The sequence below is a fragment of the Mobula birostris genome, chromosome 8 (assembly GCF_030028105.1).
Source record: "Mobula birostris isolate sMobBir1 chromosome 8, sMobBir1.hap1, whole genome shotgun sequence".
NCBI lineage: Eukaryota > Metazoa > Chordata > Chondrichthyes > Myliobatiformes > Myliobatidae > Mobula > Mobula birostris.
This window is the reverse complement of record NC_092377.1, coordinates 39002017-39023993: the sequence shown is the minus strand read 5'-3', so window position 1 is coordinate 39023993 and position 21977 is coordinate 39002017. Positions and strand designations below refer to the sequence as shown.

Below are 21977 nucleotides of genomic sequence, written 5' to 3'. Positions count from 1 at the left end.
ATATGAAGGATTTTGCTTATAAGAAGTAGCATTCCAATTTACCCATTTGTGCAAATGATGTGCAATATAATCTGCAAATCATGTTGAAAGAGGCAAGTTTGGATGAAAGGAATTAAAATATTAAGCTAAGATTATTCCAATACTGACAAATCTACTTCACAATATTTACTTTCTCAATTGCAACTGGTAGAATTTAAATTCTACAAATAAAAGCTAAAGGTCTAAACCCAAGTATTAAACCTGATAATCACTACAAATAGACTCAGAACTGATGGTCACAATGCCACAGAAAATTGAGACACAATAACAACATGAATCTGGGTACATCTCAATTCAAGATCACCTATTACACTGATAATTCATTCTGTTGGTCACGAATATCATTTATATTAAAATCCAATTCCATGATTTTACACAGAACCAATAAATTAAGTTCTCAGTCAACGTCTTAGTCACTTTGTATTACTGTCGTTAGATTAAAGATCAATGACAATTACTTTACCACGTTGCACTATCAAATGAGCATTTAAGTCCGATTAACCGTTCTTTTTGAATAAGGGCATTTTCTATAATACTGTATTTTTCCTCCATTCAGACACAACCCAAATTATTGGTTGACATTAAGGAATAATCACCTCTCTATTAATTGAATTGTCTACATAACAATAGTAAATAGAAAAAAAACACTAACAATGTATAGTTGAGCACACCAGCCATACCAAGGGCAGGATCTACAGGAAAATACTGTATACTTTACCACAAATTTTACTGCTATACTGCTCAAAATAAAAAAAAGTTGGAGATTAATTAATTGGAAATTGAGTAACTAATGGTGATAAGGGGATAATAAATAAATGCCAATGCAGTGAAGAGTACTGGTGAAAAGTTGGAGGTGACAATGGCATTGATACATTTCAGTAGCTAGAAAAAGGGCAGCACAGTAGTGTAGTGGTTACAGTATTAAAACACCAGCAACCCGGGCTCAATTCCCACCACCGTCTGTAAGGAATTTGTACAATCTCCCCATGACACGTGGGTTTCCTCCATATGCTCTGGTTTCCTCCTACATTCCAGAGATGCACAGATTAACAGGTTAATTGGTCACATGGGTGTAATTGTGCACCGCAGGTTCATTGAGCCATAAGAGCCTTTTATTGTGCTTCAACTCTAATAAAACAAAAACAAAAATGATGGCAACCAAGATTGCAGAAATAAGAACAAAATTCCAATTTGATAATGTATTTTAGACAAGTATGAGATTGTTATCAGTGGTCATTTGAATTTATTGAACTATCACAAGTTTCCAGATGAACATTACTTTGTATTTAAACACAAATTCTACAACTGCCTGTGCACATGTTTGAGACAGCATGAAGATGTACATAAGATCTCATAATTATGATAGTGAACATGAGCATTCCTGTTGGACATGACAGATACAAAAGTCCTTTTGTCTTTTAAGTGAAAAGACACTTATTCATATTCCACCACAACTACCATCACATTCCATGTAAAGTGCCATCACATTTTATTCATCTACTTAAATTCAAACATTATCTTCCTGAACACTTTCCATGATTCAATGGAAAAAAATTCTAATTAACCTGATCATTACATTTGTTTTTATCATGATCAAGTAAGATTCTGAGATTTGGAATCCTCGATAATAATCAAAGAACAAAATTGACTGAAATGAGCTGCAGGGAAATCACTACTGAGTAAGTATCAGAGAAAGTGGTGCAGCAGGAAAGAAAACCTTGAAAATAGCAAATGGAAGTGCAAAGCGTTGTATGCCGGTCCATATCTTGAGGATTTCAGAAGCACCAGTCACATTAACAGAGTCAGTTCAATGCTGCTTTTTGGGTTGAGCTGCCAGAAACAGTGCTACCAAACAGTAAACGGCCCCTCCAATTGTCAATGCCATTGTAGTCCTGTATAATAGTCGATCGGGAACTCCTCTCTTCAGATGTACAGGCACACCATCAGACTTCTGCAGAGTAAAAGTTATAATAGCTTTAAGTTAACAGGATTAAGTGTGCATAAATTAGTAACATAATCTTATTCATAGAAAATGTGTACCCTTCAAAACTAATGTCCAAAATGATACATTCAATATATCAGTGACAATGCCATCAACTTCTACATGTAGACACTACAAAACAATGCATTGTATTTAAATATTAATGGAGAACTGAGAAATTATTTTTAAATAAACACTTTTTAGATAGTATGAACAATTAAAAAAGACCTACAGAAAAATGAACTGAATTTCTGGGTATGACAGATGTGCCTAATTAGGAGTCAAGTAAAGATTGTCAATCACAAGTCTTACTGCCTCAGTAATATATAATGCAAAAGATGTTTAAGATGGCTCTCCTACGGGATCCCCCCACCAAGCAGATCTTTCCCTCCCCCTTCCAACTTTCCACAGGGATTGCTCTTTATGCAACTCCCTTGCCCACTCATCCCTATCCACTGAGCTCCCTCCTTGTACCAATCCTTGCAAGCGGAACAGTGCCACATCTGCCCTACAGCTCCTCCCTCACTACCAATCAGGGTTCTAAACAGTCCTTCCAGGTGAGATGACACTTCATCTGCGAGTTGATTGGGGAACTGCTCCTGGTGTGGCCTCCTGTATATCGGTGAGACCCAACGTAGACTGCGAGACTGCTTCACCGAGCACTTACACTCCATCTGCCAGAAAAAAAAAATCGTGTCTCCCACTGGCCACGCATTTCAATTCTACCTCCCATTCCCATTCCAACATGTCAGTCCAAGGCCTCCTCTACTGCTGCGACGAGGCCACACTCAGCAACACCTACACCTTAAATTCCATCTGGGTAGCCTCCAACCTGTTGGCATGAACATCAATTTCTTGAACTTCCAGTAACTGCCCCCCCTTTACCATTACCCATTCCTGTTTTCCTCTCTCACCTCACCAGCCCATCATCTCCCTCTAGTGCCCCTCCCCCTTCACTTTCTTCCATGGTCTTCTGTCCTCTCCTATCAGATTCCCCTTTTCCAGCACCTTATCTCTTTCACCAATTTCCCAGCTCTTTACTTCACCCCCTCCGCATCTCTTGGTTTCACCTATCACCTGCCACCTTGCTTTCCAGTCCTGAAGAAGGATCTCAGCTTGAAACATCAACTGTGTACTCTTTTCCATGGACGCTGCCTGGCCTGCTGAATTCCTCCAACATTTTGTGTGTATTGCTTTGGACTTCCAGCATCTACAGGTTTTCTTGTGCTTGAGATGTTAAAAAGCATTTGATCATGACCATATATTTCTAATTGGTGTATAACCATTTCATTTACTTGATTGATGTACCTCAAACTGTTTTCACCTTTAGATGATTTTATGACCTTATGATGAATACCCTGATGCAAGTCAATTCAATTTTGTTAAATCCTCAGCTGTATTCAATAAACACAAAGTTGGAAGAACTCAATGAGTAAATGCAATCTGTGGAGGCAAGAGATACCGCATCAAGCCTTAAGTGTAACCGGAAAGATTGCAAATGGAGGACATTTCAAAAGCTTTTGAGAATGAAGGTCTCACCGTGAGAACAGACACGGTGGAACAAAGCAATTGAGAAAATGGAACTGAATCCTTACAGGAGGCAGGGTGAGAGAAGCTATAGTCAAGGCAGCTATGGGATTCAGCGGTTTTATGGAAGACTGCCTGTCTCCTGGGATGAAGAGGGCATGATCCAGAAAAGGAAGATGCATTTAGGGATGGTCCTGTGTATTAAAGTGCAAGGTCTAAGCTGATGGTGCGGGTGATGAAACTGGAGAGTTCTGCATGCATGTAGGAGGCAACACTGGTGCTGTCAGCTGCATTCTTCCAATTTCACTGCCTACAGACATCAGTGTTCAGTATATTCAAAATTCAGGAAGGCACAAATACTTTTAAAGAACAATGCCAAGTAGTCTATTTTGGCAGAAAGTTTAAACCAACCATTTGTGAGGAGGAAAGATGTCTTTGGAGTATCATTACAGTTTGAAATCATAATTCAGATAATAAAGAGAACAAGTTCAGGGGCAAAGAGAATTCAAAGGTGATAGATTTAATTTGCCAAACAACCTAGAAACTTTTTGATAAACTCCAAGTAGTTAGATTTTTGAATGTATTGTCTGATAATGGAAGTGGAAACAGATGCAACAGTATCCTTCAAGGGTAACTGGCAAAATAATTGAAAGAAAAATTCAACAGATGTAAGAAATATAAGGGGTGTGCCTATGTAATTATTCCACAAAAGAGCACAAGGAGACAATGGTCCAAATGGTTATCTGTTCTGTTTTCTGTGACTCAACACAAAATCAGTACAACAAATTGATGTCATAAAAAGGGGAATAATGGTTATTTCTAGACAGATAGAAATTAAAAGATAGAAAATATAGAACTCATGTAGAACCTTTTTTAGGCCATAAAGACTACAATGAACTGTTCTGGTCTCCACAAAAAGAAACGACAGAGAAATCACAGAAGGTGTAGTCAAGACACAACAGAATAAATGGTAAAGAGTGTTTTACAGCACAATGAAAATTTGATAAAGTACAAGAACAATTCAAATCACCAGACCAAATCTGAAGATTTATGAAATACTTGACACATCTGGCACATAAGGATTCTTAGAATAAAAGGACATTCTTATTTTTTTCCCCAGAGCGACACACAATTAATTATCCAACACAACTGTAGCTTTAATTTCACAAATGTTATCACATTGCAAAATCCAAGACCACTACTTTCTCATTTACAAAATACTTTGAATCCCTTAAAAATGCATTAAGATAGCAACTAAAGAAAACAAAAATGAATTCAACCATGAGTGTTTTACCTGAAAAAGTTTCTGGAAATCAGGCACTTTATTTTGTCCCAGAAATTGGACTCCTTCCCCTGATTCTGATACGACATTTGTTGGCATGGCAAATACCACAGTAGAAGATTCTGTGGAAACCAGAGGCTTCAGACCCTGCAGGTATGATTAAACAAAAGAAAAATGAGATAATTACAGATAAAATTTATTTTGTTCATGAGTAATAGGAGTACATCATGGACATTGTACTTATTGCGATCCAAGGGGAAATAATCTTTACATGGGATCATTTTAGCAAAAGAATTGAGCCATTTGTTGCAGTCCCTCACGTCAAGCATATTCTTGCTTAGAAAAGACATTAAACTTCAACCATCCGTAATACAAGAATCAGAATCACAATGCTTCAGTGTATCGATGTCATCATTACCTTCAATACACGTAACTTAGAAACATTAAAAGCTGTTAATACAGGAATGTTCCAGTAGCAAAATACCATAGGAATATATTTAGTGCTGTTATACAAAATTAAATTTAAAGTCTTCATGCAAAATGTATAAATCTTGATTTAAGACTTGAACATTAATGGTTGCCATTTGTACAAGTAAACCACTGAAGCGTTGGGAGTATATCAGTATCCAAAAAGGACAATGTGTTGTAAAGTTGATTCATCTTAAGTTTCCAATACTGTTGAGATGCACATAACACTTTAAAATAAAAGAACTGATAACTGCTACCTCAGCAGTGGACAAAAAAAGTCACAAGGAAACCATTCAGTTCCACAGCTTAAATCAAAAGTCATGCATTTTGGATTCTTAAAAAAATTCAATTATTTTTATTTATTCGTTTTTCAAGGTGTGTCATCATTGCCAAGACCTATTGCCATTGAAATGTCAGTGAACCAATGACCTTTTGGAAAGCTGGAGGTGTGGAAGTGTGAAATTAGGGACTGCAGTCAGATGAATCTAAAGACAGGCTTATCTAAATGAAGAAAGGCTGCAAATGAGCAAAGTATAGAGGGATCCAACTGCTCTTCTATATAAATCACAAACAGCTGGGCATGTGCAGCATCTAATCTGTGAGGCAAATGGCATATTGCAAGCAGATTGGAGTTGAGAAATAAGCAAGAGAAATAAACAATAGTACGAGATACTGGCAAGGCCACACCTGAAGTACATGCACAATCTTGGTCCTTTATTTAAGAAAAGATATATTAGCACTGGGATGAAAGATGAATTAACTACGCTAATTACTGGGATGAAAGAGTTTTCTGATCTTTAGCAACTAAAGAAATCAAATTTATGTTCTTCAGAATGTAAAAGAATGAGTGATGATTTCATTGTGGAGTTGATCTCGAGATATTTCCATCCACTGGTGAGAGAATTTTGAACAAGGAACATGGCTATAAGATTAGGCAGCAATCATTTAAAACAGAGACGGACAAGAGCTTGGAACAGTACAGGCCCTTCAGCCCATGAGGTTGTGCCAACTTTTAACATTTAAGATGTTCGATAGAGTGCCTAAATAAATAAGCTGGTTTGTTATGTATAGAGTCGAGCTTCTGGTGATGTTGGGACGGAATTCACCCAAGCAAATGGAGAGTATTCTATCACCTTCCTAATCTGTCCCTTGTAGTTGTTGAAAGATAATGGGGCATCAAGAAACAAATCTCTTCTCATAGGACACCCAGAATCTGACCTTGGTCACTGTATTTATCTGAAAGGTTCATTTAGTTTCTAGTCAGTGGTGACCCACTCATCCCTTAGATATGATGGCTTTAGGCATGGCATTAGTAACACCACTGAATGTCAACAGTCAGTGGTTAAACTCTCTTACGTTACCAATGGTTGTTTCTTAGTACATTTTGATGTACATGTTCCTTTTCACTTGTTCATCCTCTAAAAAAACTGCTGTCCAGATCTTGCTGGATCACATCATCAAGTTCACAAATGACACGACAGTGGTGGGGCTCAACACCAACAACGGTGAGACAGCCTACAGAGAGATGGCAGAGCTTGAGGCCTGATTGCAGGCAAAGGTAACCTCTTCTTCAATGTCAACAAGACAAAGGAGATGTTTATCAACTTCAGGAGAACTTGTACCATTAACACCCCTTTTTACATTGGCAGCACAGCAGTGGAAACTGCAAGCAGTTTCAGACTCCTGGGAGAGCACATATCACACAACCTCTCATGGTCTCAGAACATATCCTACGCAATCAAGAAAGCTCACCAATGCCTCTACTTTCTGAGGAGGCTGAAAAGAGCTAGACTATGCACACCAAACTCATGACCTTTTACAGATACATAGTCAAGTGCATCCCAACATGCTACATCATTGCATGGTACAGAAACTGCACTGCAGCAGAGAGAAAAGCTTTACAACGTGTAGTTAAAACTGCCCAAAGCATCACAGCAGGCTACCCCCTAGCAAGGACGTATATACAAAAAAGTGCAGGAAAAAAGGCCTGTAATATCATGAAGGATCGCACCCACACTACTCATAGACTGTTTTTATCCCACTCCCATCAGGGAAGAACACACAGCATCCACACCTGAACCACCAGACTCAAAAACAGTTACTGACCCCAAGCCATAAGGCTGATCAACACCTTTACCCACTAATTCACTCTCCATACCCCAAACCAGCTACTTTATCACTTCCTGTCAGTCACTTTATGAACAGACTAAAGTATGTAGCATCACTTTATGTACATATAATCAATTTATGTATTTATAATTATTTTTTCTTACTGTGTTCTTTATGTTAGTGTGCTTTTTATATGCTACATTGGATTTGGCGTAACAATTAATTTTGTTAAAGGAGTAACAACTTTACACTTGCGAACTGGAAATGACATTAGAATCTTGCTGCATGCAGGGGCTGCTGCATTGGCCAAAGAACTGAAAGTTACGCAATTATTGAATATAAAATAATGCAGCACAGGAACAGGATGTTGTGCCAAACTAATTAAACTTGTAACTAATCGTTTCTACCTTCCACTTACTGGACATTCAAATGCCTAAGATCCTTTTAAATGCCTCAGGCATATTTGCCCCCGCTACCAAACTTGGCAGTATATTCCAGGCACCCACCACTCTGAGTAAATAAATACTTGCCACCGCCCCCCCTCCACTTGTCCTTTAAGTCATAGTCATACTTCATTGATCCCGGGGGAAATTGGTTTTTGTTACAGTTGCACCATAAATAATAAATAGTAATAGAACCATAAATAGTTAAATAGTAATATGTAAATTATGCCAGTAAATTATGAAATAAATCCAGGACCAGCCTATAGGCTCAGGGTGTCTGACCCTCCAAGGGAGGAGTTGTAAAGTTTGATGGCCACAGGCAAGAATTCTGTGCTGCATCTTGGTGGAATGAGTCTCTGGCTGAATGTACTCCTGTGCCCACCCAGTACATTATGTAGAGGATGGGAAACATTGACCAAGATGGCATGCAACTTAGACAGCATCCTCTTTTCAGACACCACCGTCAGAGTGTCCAGTTCCATCCCCATAACATCACTGGCCTTATGGATGAGTTTGTTGCATACCCCCCTCACCTTAAATGTACAGTAGATTTCAGTTAACTGGACCTTCCGTTAATCTGGGCAGTCATTTATTTGGGACAACTGTTATAGAATAAAAAACGAACAAGAAAATAGCCAGGATTTCCTTCATTTATTTGAGACACTGTACCACTTAATTTGCAGAGGACACTGTTGCCGAACAGTTTCTAACCAGCACCAACCATGTGCGCTTCTGTGGCGGTTACACTTCACTATTTTTAAGCATTTTTTAAAAAATGGTATCAGCTGCATGTTTGTCTTCAAAAAGCAGCGATTTTTGTCACTGATAGTTGGTGCGAATTAAGTAGTAAGACAATTCAGAACTGTTTTGCTCGCTGCGATTTCAAGCATGCAGGCTTGCAGAAAATGACAAAACAAGAGAAACTCTTCAGATGCTGGAAATCCAAGCTACACATAAAGGGTCTTGGCCTGAAATGTCGATTGTACTCTTTTCCACAGATGCTGCCTGGCCTGCAGAGTTCCTACAGCATTTTGTGGGAGTGAAAATTAAACTATTTCATTACATCAACAAAATAAGAGAACTATGAAGATTTTGAAAGTATCAATAATCATCTTGAATGTTACAATTAAAATGAAGATATGGACAACGCATTTGTCATAAGCATTTTATGAAGGCAGAACATTATCTGCACTAGGTGCCTGCGCTGAATTTCTTCATTTACATCAAAAAAACACGAAGCAGGTACTTTCCTCCATCAATAAGTATTAAGAGCTAATGCAGTTTTATAGTACTACATCTTTTTAACTATTCCCATAAAAGTTCAGCTAATTGGGGCAGCCACTTAAAAGGGTCAAAATATACTAGAATCCAATTAACCGGAATCCACTGAATTAGACAATTCAACCCCGAGGGAGATAAAAGATACCGGCTACCTCTCTGCCTCCCACATTTTATAAGCATTTATCGGCAAGCAGTTGCAGTCTTATGAAGGTCAACGTGATATTGTAACGCCACAGCTGTTTCACATAGAGTCCCACAGCCGCGACAAGCTGTAAGATCGTTTCACCTGCCTGGGAGCTCGGGGGCTCAGTTTAGGATCTGACTGAAAGGGTGACCCTCCCATTTGTGTCAGCGAAGGGTAGACTGAGGGCATCCGCCCCTGGCAGACGTTGTTAGACGCCGGTAACCGGCGGGACAAGGTCAAACCGGGCACCAATCTACCCAAGCTCCCAAACAATAAGACTCCTACCTGTGGGCAGTAGGCGGCCGGACCGGCAGCGCCGCTCAGCCTCTGCGTGAACCCATCAAACCTGTAGAACATGGCCCGCCACTCACTCACAGCCACCTTCCCAATCTGGCTCCCGGCTGCACAGCGAAGGCCTCAGGCCGGGCCTTCCGGGTCCCTGACGTCACCCGCGCCCTCTCCGAGCTGCCTGCATGTCCCTGCTTTGAAAAATAGATGAATGAAGCTCTACAAGGGAATAGTGTCTCTGTAACCGTTTGTTTTCAAAAAGAATTCAGTAAGATGCAAATTGATGTGCATGCTGTGCTCGGGAATTCAGAAAGAAAATGCTGAAAATTATCAACAGGTCAGGGTGCATCTGTGATTGAAAACGCTTCTCCAGAACTGCGAAAGGGAGAAAAGCTTCTTTCAAGTTGCAGAGGAGCTGGGGAAGAGATGTGCAGGACAAGAGGAATACTGTATCGGATAGTCTGCTGGAAAAACTCAGCAGGTCGAGCAGCATTTGTGGGAGGAAGGGATTTCTTTTACTGTGTCGCTGGGTCAGAAGGAATGTCTGTTAAACGTTCTGGCTAGAGTTGCTATGGGGATAAGTTAGAGAGGTTGTCTGGTGGGTGGTTAATAAGACAGCTACAGAGGCAAAATGCAAAATACAAAACGAGTATAAAATGTTGTGAAATACAGGGGTATAAATAGGTCGAGGTATGTTAAGAGAAAATGGCTGGGCTAAAATCCCAAATATGTGACATTATGATACACAGAAAGCTAATTTTTCCTGAAGTTGTTAAATTGTATATTGAGTCTAGAAGCTCCCGTGTGCACAGACAGAACATAGAAGAGCCAAGGGAACAATCCCTTTGAAGTGATAAAAGGTGGGGAAGATGTCTGTTGATCAAATCTTATTGGCCAGGGAAAGTGAGTCGTTGCTTTGACCAGGAAGCTGGGTGGGGTAGGAGGGAAGATGAGTTCTGGAAAATGGATGAAATGGACTCCAGGGCTCTCTCAACTATTGTAGAGGGGATATCACAGTTCAGGGTGAAGGAAGTTATGTTCTCAATTGTTCCTGGATGAGATCTGAATATTTTAGTGGATGAATCTTTGAATGGCTGGAATCCTCGGTGATTAGTATAATTAGGATTATGTGTGGCAAAAGCTCTTGCCATTTCACCTGCATTTGGGATTGTCCAACCACTGAGGGATAATTACAAGAATCAGGCTGTTTTGGGCAAGTGTTCTAGATAACCTAATAAACAACAGTATAGTACAACACAGAAGGGGTCCTTCAGACCACAGTGTTGTGTCAACCAATATAAATCTACTCAGTGATCAATCTAACTTTTCTCTCCTACACAGTAAATAATCTTCCATTTTTCTTACATCCATGTGCTTATCTAAGAGTCACTTAAATACCCCCAGTGTATCAGTCTCAACCACCAACCCCGGCAGTGCATTCCAGGCACTTAACTACTCCCTGTAAAAAAAAAAAAACACCTGCCTCTGACATCTCCCCAAAATCTTACTCTACTCGCCCTAAATGGGGGTCCTCATGTATTAGCCATTGTCACTCTCAGGGAAAAAGTGTGCTGGCTCTGCACTCTACCATGCCTCTTATAATCTTATACACCTCTACCGAGTCACCACTCATCCTCCTTCACTCCAAAGAGAAAAGTCCTGGCTTATAAATAAGTCATGTTTTCAAATCCAAGCAGCATTGCCTCTGGGCCCTCTCTAATTCTTCCACATCCTTGCTATAATGAACCGACCAGAACTAAACACAACACTCCATGTGTGGTCCAACCACAGTTTTATAGAGCTGCAGTATTACTGTATTTTGCTGCTTTTGAACTCAGTCCCCTGACTAATAAAGGCAAACACACCAGACACCTTCTGAACCACCCTATCAATTTGTACAGCAACTATGAGGAATCTGTGGCCTTGGATCCAAGATCCTTCTGATTTTCCACACTGCTAAGAATCCTACCATTAACCTTCTACTCTGCCTTTAGGTTCGAGCTTCCAAAATGTATCACTTCACACTTTTCTGGATTGAACTCCCATCTGCAACTGCTTAGCCCAGCTCTACATCCTATCAATGTCCCATTGTAACCTAAAACAACCTTCGATACTATCCGCAACAACGCCAACCTCCGTGTCATCTGCAGACTTACTAATCCTCCCTTCCACTTCCTTATCCAAGTCATTTCTATATAAAAAAAGACCGGGGATCCCAAAACAGATCCGCGTGGAGCAGTACTGGTTACTGACCTCCAGTGGAAAAATGCTGCATCTACTCCCAGGTGCATGAGATCAGAATCAGAACCAATCAGGTTTATTATCACCAGCGCGCATCATGAAATTTATTAACTTAGCAGCATCAGTACAATGCAATATATGATAATATAGAAAGAAATTGGAGGATCAGAAGGATCTTGGGGTACGAGTCCATAGGACACTCAAAGCATACCGTGCATTGGCCTTCATCAATCGTGGAGTTTAGGAGCTGAGAGCTAATGTTGCAGCTATATAGGACCCTGGTCAGACCCACTTGGAGTACTGTGCTCAGTTCTGGTGGCCTCAGTACAGGAAGGATGTGGAAACCATAGAAAGGGTGCAGAGGAGATTTAGAAGGATGTTGCCTGGATTGGGGAGCATGCCTTATGAGAATAGGTTGAAGTGAACTCGGCCTTTTTTCCTTGCAGCGATAGAGGGTGAGAGGTGACCTGATAGAGGTGTATGAGATGATGAGAGGCGTTGATCGTGTGGATAGTCAGAGGCTTTTCCTAGGGCTGAAATGGCTAGCACAAGAGGGCACAGTTTTAAGGTGCTTGGAAGTAGGCACAGGGGAGATGTTAGGGGCAAGTTTTTTATGCAGAGAGTGGTGAGTGCGTGGGGCGCCACCTTTCTCAGGCAGCACGCCTTGAAGGTATCTTGGATACTACGGAAGCTCATACCCAAGATGGAGCTGGCTAATTTTACAACTTTGTCTAGCTTCTTTTGGTCTTGTACAGTAGCCCCCCCCCACCCACCTTACCAGACAGTGATGCAGTCTGTCAGAATGTTCTCCACGGTACATCTATAAGAGTATTTGAGTGTTTTAGTGGACAAACCAAATCTCTTCAAACTCCTAATGAAATCTAGCTGCTGTCTTGATGATTGAAAGCAGATAAGAAAATAAAGATGAGGTATGATCTTCTGGAATTTAGTAGCAGAGTGTCACACAGGCATGTGGACTCATCACATGAATTTTTTTTGAGGGGGGGAATGGTTTATGAACTGATTTCTAGAAGCAGGTTCAATGCAAGTCTCCAAACCAGTTACAGAATTATCATGATGTAGAGATTAAAGGGTAAAGATAATGTGAGCATGAACTTCAGCAGAAAGAGATTGTTGACCTTTTTGTATGATTGATTGGATCAAAATGATTTGTTTAGTTACTTTGTTTAATGTACCATGTTTCTATTTAGGCTAATACTTATTTTAGCATGGCACCAAATATACTGCCAAAATACGCCAGGAATGTGAATTCTAGACACGGTACATTAGATGTGTTCATGTGACAATGAAGCTAATCTTTTTTTCTTTTAAGTATGGGCATTGCCACTGCTGTTGACAGGTCTTGTTGGAGCTGCAAGGAAGGTATTCGTGGCCATTAAGGTGAAAACAAACCACAGCTGATTTCACAGTGTCAAGCTATGCATTAGAGCCAGTCTTAAATTCTCCACAGTGTCTCCCATGCTGTGGTAGTTTCCTGGCAGGCATTGCAAAGTATTTAGCAATTGCTTGTGCTTAGAAAATGATTTTCTTCAAAACAGTGTGTTTAATCTTGATGCCCAGTGAAGATTTCCTAGAAAATTTGTTCCATCTGCTCTCCTCTAAAAATGTCAGCCTGACACATATTCTGAAGTTTAAAGGCATGAGCTAAATAGTACTTGCATAAAAGTTAGCTGAATGTTACTTACATTCATGCTCAAGTTCACAACACTTTTAAAACCATTAAAAATTAGACCACTGCAATGCCCAAAGACACAAGTTCTCAATTGAGCTGAGATAAATAAATACATGTCTGGAATTCAGACATAAGCTAGGCTGCAGATGTTCTCTCTATGTTACATTGGAAGTCAAAGAGTTTCTTTTCTGAGCCTCTCTGTTTAAAAATCAAACTCGAGTTTACTTGAAAAGCCAAAACTGAGTCTAGAAATTGGAAATAAAAATTTGGCTATTTCAAGAATGTGTGGCAAATTTGTAGTGCTAGCTTTATGTTTGACTTGAAAGTTGAAAATCTACCCCTTTGGTTCTTCCAGAGTTGGTCTTTGTGGTCTCTGTGTCAGGTGTGTAGACAAACATTTGCTTTCAAGGACATATATATGTTCTCTATCCAGCTATCTCATTTAATGAATGTTTTCATATACTTCCACTTTCAACCCTTTTTGTACAGAAATAATAAAACCCACCCCTTTAAGTGCAGCAATATAGATAAGAAATTTAAATGTTTGATATATTATCATAAAAAAAGTTCAGTTACCTCTGGCAACAAAAGCCAAATATTACAATCAACAGCATTCTGATATAGCCTTGCCCTGTAAAATAAAGGCCATAAGACCCAGGAGCAGAATCAAGCCATTTGGTCCATTGAGTCTGCTCCACCATTCCATCATGACTGACTTATTATCCTTCTCAACCCCATTCTCCCGCCTTCTCCCCGTAACCTTTGATGCTCTGATTAATCAAGAATTTATCAACCTCCAGCGTAAATATACTCAATGACTTGGCCTGCACAGCCACCTGCAGCAAAGAATTCCACAGATTTTCCTCATATCTGTTCTGAATGGACATTGCTCAATTCTGAGGCTGCGCCCTCCTGTCCTAGACTCCCCACTATAGGAAACATCCACCCTATCAAGACCTTTCAATATTTGATAGGGTTCAATGAAATCCCCCATCATTCTTTTAAATGCCAGCGAGTACAGGCCCAGAGTCATCAAATGCTCCTCATATGTTAACCCTTTAATTCCTGGAATCATTCTCATGAACCAGCTCTGGACTCTGTCCAATTTCATTACATCCTTTTGTAGATAAGGGGTCCAAAACTGCTCACAATACTTCAAATATGGTCTAACCAACACCTTATAAAGCCTCAGAGTTACATCCTTGCTTTTGTATTCTAGTCCTCTCAAAATGAATGCTTACGTTGTATTTGCCTTCCTTACCTATGACTCAGCCTGCAAATTAACATGAAGGGAATCCTGCATGAGAACTCCCAAGTGTCTTTGCACCTCTGATTTTTTAAAATTTTCTCCTTGTTTACAAAGTAGTCCACACGTTTATTTCTTCTGCCAAAATACATGAACATGCTCTTCCCTACATTCATTAACCACTTCTTTGACCATTCTCGCAATCTGTCTAACTTCTTCTGCAGCCTCCCTGCTTCATCAACACTACCTGCCCTTCAACCTATCTTTGTATGATCTGCAAACTTGGCCACAAAGCTTTCAATTCTTTCATTAAAATCATTGACCTACAACGTGAAAAGAAGCAACCTGACACTGATCCTCTTTGTACACCACTAGTCACCAGCAGCCAACAAGAAAAGGCCTCATTTATTGCCACCCTTTGCGTCCTGTTTGTCAGCCAATCTTCTATCCATCCCTGTAATATTACGGGCTCTTATTTTATTAAGAAGCCTCACATGTGGCACCCTGTCAAAGGACTTCTGAAAATCCAAATAAACAACATCCACTGACTCCTCTTTGTCTATCCTGCCTGTTATTTCCTCAAAGAATTAAAATGGGTTTGTCAGGCAAGATTTCCCCTTTAGAAAACCATGTCGACTTTGGCCTAATATATCATGTCCCTCCAAGTACCCCAAAACCTCATCCTTAATAACAGGCTCCAACTTTTTTCAAACCATTGAAGTCAGGTTATTTGGCCTGTAATTCCTTTCTTCTGCCTCTCTCCCTTCTTAAAGAGTGGCACGACATTTGCAATTTTCCAGTCCTCAGAAACCTTTCTAGAATCTAGTGATTCTTGAAAGATCATAATCATAGTCATAGTCATAGTCATACTTTATTGCTCCTGAGGGAAATTGGTTTTCGTTACACCATAAATAATTAAATAGTAATAAAACCATAAATAATTAAATAATAATATGTGAATTATGCCAGGAAATAAGTCCAGGACCAGCCTATTGGCTCAGGGTGTCTGACCCTCCAAGGGAGGAGTTGTAAAGTTTGATGGCCACAGGCAGGAATGACTTCCTATGACGCTCAGTGTTGCATCTCGGTGGAATGAGTCTCTGGCTGAATGTACTCCTGTGCCCAACTAGCCCATTATCTAGTGGATGGGAGACATTGTCCAAGATGGCATGCAACTTGGACAGCATCCTCTTTTCAGACACCACCGTCAGAGGGTCCAATTCCATCCCCACAACATCACTGGCCTTACAAATGAGTTTGTTGATTCTGTTGGTGTCTGCTGCCCCAGCACACAACAGCAAACATGTTCGCACTGGCCACCACAGACTCGTAGAACATCCTCTGCGTCGTCCGGCAGATGTTAAAGGACCTCAGTCTCCTCAGGAAATAGAGACGGTTCTGACCCTTCTTGTAGACAGCCTCAGTATTCTTTGACTAGTCCAGTTTATTGTCAATTCGTATCCCCAGGTATTTGTAATCCTCCACCATGTCCACACTGACCCATTGGATGGAAACAGGGGTCACCGGTGCCTTAGCTCTCCTCAGGTCTACCACCAGCTCCTTAGTCTTTTTCATATTAAGCTGCAGATAATTCTGCTCACACCATGTGACAAAGTTTCCTACCATAGCCCTGTACTCAGCCTCATCTCCCTTGCTGAAGCATCCAACTGTGGCAGAGTCATCAGAAAACTTCTGAAGATGACAAGACTCTGTGCAGTATTTGAAATCTGAGGTGTAAATAGTGAAGAGAAAGGGAGACAAGACAGTCCCCTGTGGAGCCCCAGTGCTGCTGATCACTCTGTCGGACACACAGTGTTGCAAGCACACGTACTGTGGTCTGCCAGTCAGGTAATCAATAATCCATGACACTAGGAAAGCATCCACCTGCATCGCTGTCAACTTCTCCCCCAGCAGAGCAGGGCGGATGGTGTTGAACACACTAGAGAAGTCAAAAAACATGACTCTCACAGTGCTCGCTGGCTTGTCCAGGTGGGCGTAGACACAGTTCAGCAGGTAGGCGATGGCATCCTCAACTCCTAGTCAGGGCTGGTAGGCGAACTGGAAGGGATCTAAGTGTGGCCTAACCATAGGCCGGAGCAGCTCCAGAACAAGTCTCTCCAGGGTCTTCATGATGTGGAAGGTCAATGCCACCGGTCTGTAGTCATTGAGGCCGCTGGGGCGCGGCGTCTTCAGCACAGGGACAAGGCAGGACGTCTTCCACAGCACAGGAACCCTCTGGAGACTCAGGCTCAGGTTGAAGACATGGCGTAGTACTCCACATAGCTGAGGGGCACAGGCTTTGAGCACCCTGGTACTGACACCATCCCGGCCTGCAGCCTTGCTTGGGTTGAGACGTTTCAGCTGTCTTCTCACCTGTTCAGCTGTGAAGCCCACCATGGTGGTTTCATGTGGGAAAGGGGTATAGTCATGAGAGCAGGGTGGGGGCTGTGAGGAGGGGTAGGAGGGGAGAGTGGAATATGTGTTTGTTGGGGGCTGACTAATGCCTCCAAAATCTCTTTAGCTGCCTCTTTCAGAATCCTGGTGTGTTGTCCATCTAGTCCAGGTGACTTGTCTACCTTCAGACTTTTCAGCTTCCCAAGCACCTTCTCCTTAGTAATAGCAAGAACACTCACTTCCTCCTGCTGATATTCATACATATCTGGCATTCTGTTAGTGTCTTCCACAGTGAAGACTGACACAAAATATTTAAGTTCCTCTGCCATTTGTTTTCCCCCCCTTACTGCCTCTGCAGTGTCGTTTTCCAGTGGTCCACTATCCATACTCATCTCACTTTTACTCCTTATGGAATATATCTGATAAAAATTTTTGTATTTTCATTATTGTTAGCATACCTACATGTTTGATCTTTACGCAACACACATCAAAGTTGCTGGTGAACGCAGCAGGCCAGGCAGCATCTGTAGGAAGAGATGCAGTCGACGTTTCAGGCCGAGACCCTTCGTCAGGACTAACTCAGTTAGTCCTGGCGAAGGGTCTCGGCCTGAAACGTCGACTGCACCTCTTCCTACAGATGCTGCCTGGCCTGCTGCGTTCACCAACAACTTTGATGTGTGTTGCTTGAATTTCCAGCATCTGCAGAATTCCTGTTGTTTGATCTTTACTGTGTTTATGGCTTTTTGAGTTGCCTTCTGTTGGTTTTTAAAAGTTTCCCAATCCTCTACCTTCCCACTAGTTTTTGCTATATTGCATGCCTCTCTTTTGTTGTTATGTTCTCTTTGACTTTCCTTGTCAGCCACGGTTGCCTCATCCTCTCTTTAGAATACTTCTTCATCTTTGTGAAGTACAGTATCCTTCCTGCACCTTCCGAATTTCCCGCTGAACCACCAACGATTGGTGCTCTGCCATTATCCCTGCTAGTGTCCACTTCCAATCATCTTTGGCCAGCTCCTCTCTCATTCATCTGATTTTAGCTTCTCCTTCAAGGCTCAAGGTATATTCTGAAACTGCAGAGTGAATTTTATCATATTATGATCACTGCCCTATAAGGATTCCTTTACCTTAAGCTTCCTGCTCAAATCTGAGTCATTACATAACACCCAATCCAGAGTTGCCATTCCCCTAGTGGGCTCAACCACAAACTGCTCTAAAAAGCCATCACGTAGACATTCTATAAATTCCCATTCTTGTAATCCAGTACCAATCTGATTTTCCCACTCTACTTGCATATTGAAATCCCCCATGACTATCACAACCTTGGCCTTTTTACATACCTTTTCAAAATCCCTTTGTAATTTGTAGCCCACATCCTGGCTTCTGTTCAGAGGCTTGTATATAACTCCCATCAGAGCCTGTTTACCCTTGCAGTTTCTTAACTCTATCCACAAGGATTCTATACCTTCTGATTTTGTCACCTCTTTCTAAGGACTTGATCTCATTTTTTACCAATAAAGCCTCTCTCTGCCTGCATGCCTTTCCTTTTGATAGAATATGTATCCTTGGATGTTAAACTCCAAACTATGATCTTCTTTCAGCCATGATTCAGAGATGCCCACAATGTCACACCTGCCAATCTCTAACTGCACTACAAGATCATCTGCCTTATTCCATATACTGCATGCATTTAAATATAACACCTTCAGTCCTATACTCATCACCCTTTTTGATTTTATTACACTTTAACTCATCCAACTGACTGCAATTTTGCCCTATTATTTGCCTGTCTTTTCTCACGGTCTCACTACACACTGCCCCATCTTCAGCTTTATCACTCTGGTTCCCATCCTCAAGCCAAATTAGTTTAAACCCTCCTCAACAGCTCTAGCAAACCTAGTAAGGATATTGGACCCCTTCAGGTTTAGGTGTAACCCATCCTTTCTGTATAGGTCATACCTTCTCTAGAACAGATCCTAACGATCCAGAAATCTGAAAGCCTGCCCACTGCACCAATTCCTCATCCATGCATTCATCTGCCAAATCATCCTATTCTTACCCTCACTGGCACATGGCATAGCCACCAATCCATAGGTTACTACCCCGGAGGTCCTGCTTTTCAGCTTCCTGTCTAATTCCTTATATTCTCTCTTCAGGACTTCCACCCTTTTCCTACCTATGTCTTCGGTACCAATATGTACCTCGATTTCCAGCTGTTCACCCTCCCCCTTTAGAATTCCATGGGCCCGATTCAAGACATTCCTGATCCTGGCACCTGGAAGGCAACGTACCACTTGGGTGTTACTTTCACGTTCACAGAATCTGCTTCCTTCTCTTCTAGTTATGGTATCGTCTGTCACTACTGCACTCCCCCTCTCCTCCCTTCCCTTCTTAGCCACAGAACCAGACTCAGTGCCAGAGACCTGATTGCTGCAACTTCCCCCTAGCAGGTCAACCCCTCCCCCCCCACCCCCCAACTCTATCCAAAGCGGTATACATTACTGAGGGGAACAGCCACAGGGTACTCTGCACCAGTTGCCTTTTCCCTTTCCCTCTCCCTCTCCTGACAGTCACCGAGGGGACTGCTTCCTACCTTAAAAAATAAGAACTGTCTATTTGTTTGAATTTGAAACCTTACTTGAAAAACAACTCAAAATAATTATTCAAAAAAACCCCTCAGAAATGTTATTTTACTGTCTTTTTACAACACCATACTGCGATATTTATGAGAAGTCTCCATTCTGCACATCATGGTGATGGCCCAGACAACATGTACCATAGAGGTCAAAAGTGCATCATCTGCTCTAATTCCACCATAATTAGCATTTGAGAAGAGCCTGTAAACTTCTGCACTGGAACCCAAAACTGATATTGGATTTATAAGAACAATAAGGAGGTTCTGGAGGTAATCAATCACAACTCAAGATATTCCTAAACTGGAGACGCCATTGTGGAAAAAGAAACAATTCTACAGATGTCTATAGGTTGAGGTATTTCAAAAAAACTTTGTAACTAAAGAACTCGTGGTGGATGGAAAAAAGGTACAGGCAATCGAATAGCTAGACAATAACCATAGCATGCATTCTGCAGTGCTATCGAGGTAATTATGGCCCAAATATCCAAGAACCCACTTTACTGAGAGGCAAGAGTAGAAGAGATCTCAAGGATAGAGAGCTGGTCATTAGCCACTGGAAAGAGTAATTTAAACTTTTCCTCAATCAGAATTCTCTTTTTGATACCTGTTCCTGACTCCATCCCAACACATCCTCAAAGTTCAAAGTAAACATACTACTCTCAAATTCAGTTCTTTTGCAGGTATTCACTGTAAAAACTAATGAAATACAATAGAATTGATGAAAAAATACACACAAATAAACCAATATGCAAAAGAAGACAAAATGTGCAAATATAAAAAAACTAATAATACTAATAACAATATAATAAATAAGTAAATAAATAATACTGAGAACATAATTTGTACCAAACCAGTCTTCAGAAAATCCCCCAAATCTATTGGCAGGTCAGGTCAAGATTCCAGCAACAAAATTTTATTATGCTCAACAAGCTTCAGTCAGTGGAGTATATCATCCACACAAAGACAGAAGAGACTGCAGATGGAATCACAAGCTGCTGGAAAGAAAACTCAGTGGGTAGACACTTCTTGTACCTAATAACGTGGCCACAGAGCCACTGAGTGCATGTTTGTAGACTTCTGCTGCTGTAACCCACGCACTTGAAGGTTTGGCAAGTTGAGCATTCAGAGATGCTGGTCTGCACACCACTGTTGTAACATGTAACCAGTCAGGCCATTCTCCTCTGACCTTTCTCATTAACGAGGCATTTTCACCCACAGATCTGCTGCGCACCGAATGTTTTTTGTTTTTCACACCATTCTCTGTAAACTCAGGCCATAATGTAAGCAGTCGATATACTCAGCACCGCACATCGATAGAAGCTTGTCAAAGTTTTAGATGACGTGCTTAATCTTTGCAAACCTCTAAGAAAGTCGAGACGCTGCTGTGCTTTCTTTGCAATGGCACTTAGATGCTGGACTGAGGACAGATCCTCTGAAATGATAACACGGAGAAATTTAAAGTTGCTGAGCCTCTCCACCCCTGGTCTCCCGATGAGGACTGGCTCATGAGCCTCTGATTTCTTTCTTCTGAAGTCAATAATCAGCTCTTTGATCTTGCTGACATTGAGTGAGAAGTTGTTGCGGCACTAGTCAGCCTGATTTTCAATCTCCCTCGTATATGCTGATTTGTCACTATCTTTGATTTGACAGTGCTGTAATCAACAAATTTAAGTACAGTATTAGTACTGTGCTTAGCCTCACAGTATAAAGCGAGTAGAGCAGGAGGTTAAACACACAGCTTTGTGGTGTGCCTGTGCTGATGGAGATTGTGGAGGAGATGTTGTTGCCAATCCAAACTGACTGGGATCTGCAAGTGAGGAAATCAAGGATCCAGTTGCACAAGGAAGTATTGGGGCCTAGGCCATAGAGCTTATTGATTAGTTTTGAGGGAATGATGGCATTGAATGCTGAAATGTAGTCAATGAAGAGCATCCTTATGTATGCACCTTCACTCTCCATATGTTCCAGGGTTGAGTGAAGAGCCAATGAAATGGCATCTGCCATTGACCTGTTGTGACATTGGGCAAATTGGAGCAATCCAAGTTGATTCTCAAGCAGGAGATGATATGTTTAGTCACCAAACTCTCAAGGCACTTCATCAGAGTGGATGTAAGTGTCGACAGTCATTGAGGCAAGTTACCACGTTCTTATTAGGCACTGGTATAATTG

General features: G+C 41.2%; 1 protein-coding gene across 1 annotated transcript; it reads right to left on the bottom strand.

The window, feature by feature from the left end:
- Window positions 1-1243: 1243 nt before the first annotated feature.
- cox7a2l (cytochrome c oxidase subunit 7A2 like) lies at window positions 1244-9755 on the bottom strand. The gene is made up of 3 exons (XM_072267051.1): window positions 9600-9755; window positions 4842-4976; window positions 1244-1990 (listed from the first exon to the last, which is right to left on the bottom strand). The coding sequence occupies exons 1-3, from the start codon at window positions 9669-9671 to the stop codon at window positions 1847-1849; spliced, it is 351 nt and encodes a 116-aa protein (XP_072123152.1). The 5' UTR covers window positions 9672-9755; the 3' UTR covers window positions 1244-1846.
- Between the last annotated feature and the right edge of the window lie 12222 nt (window positions 9756-21977).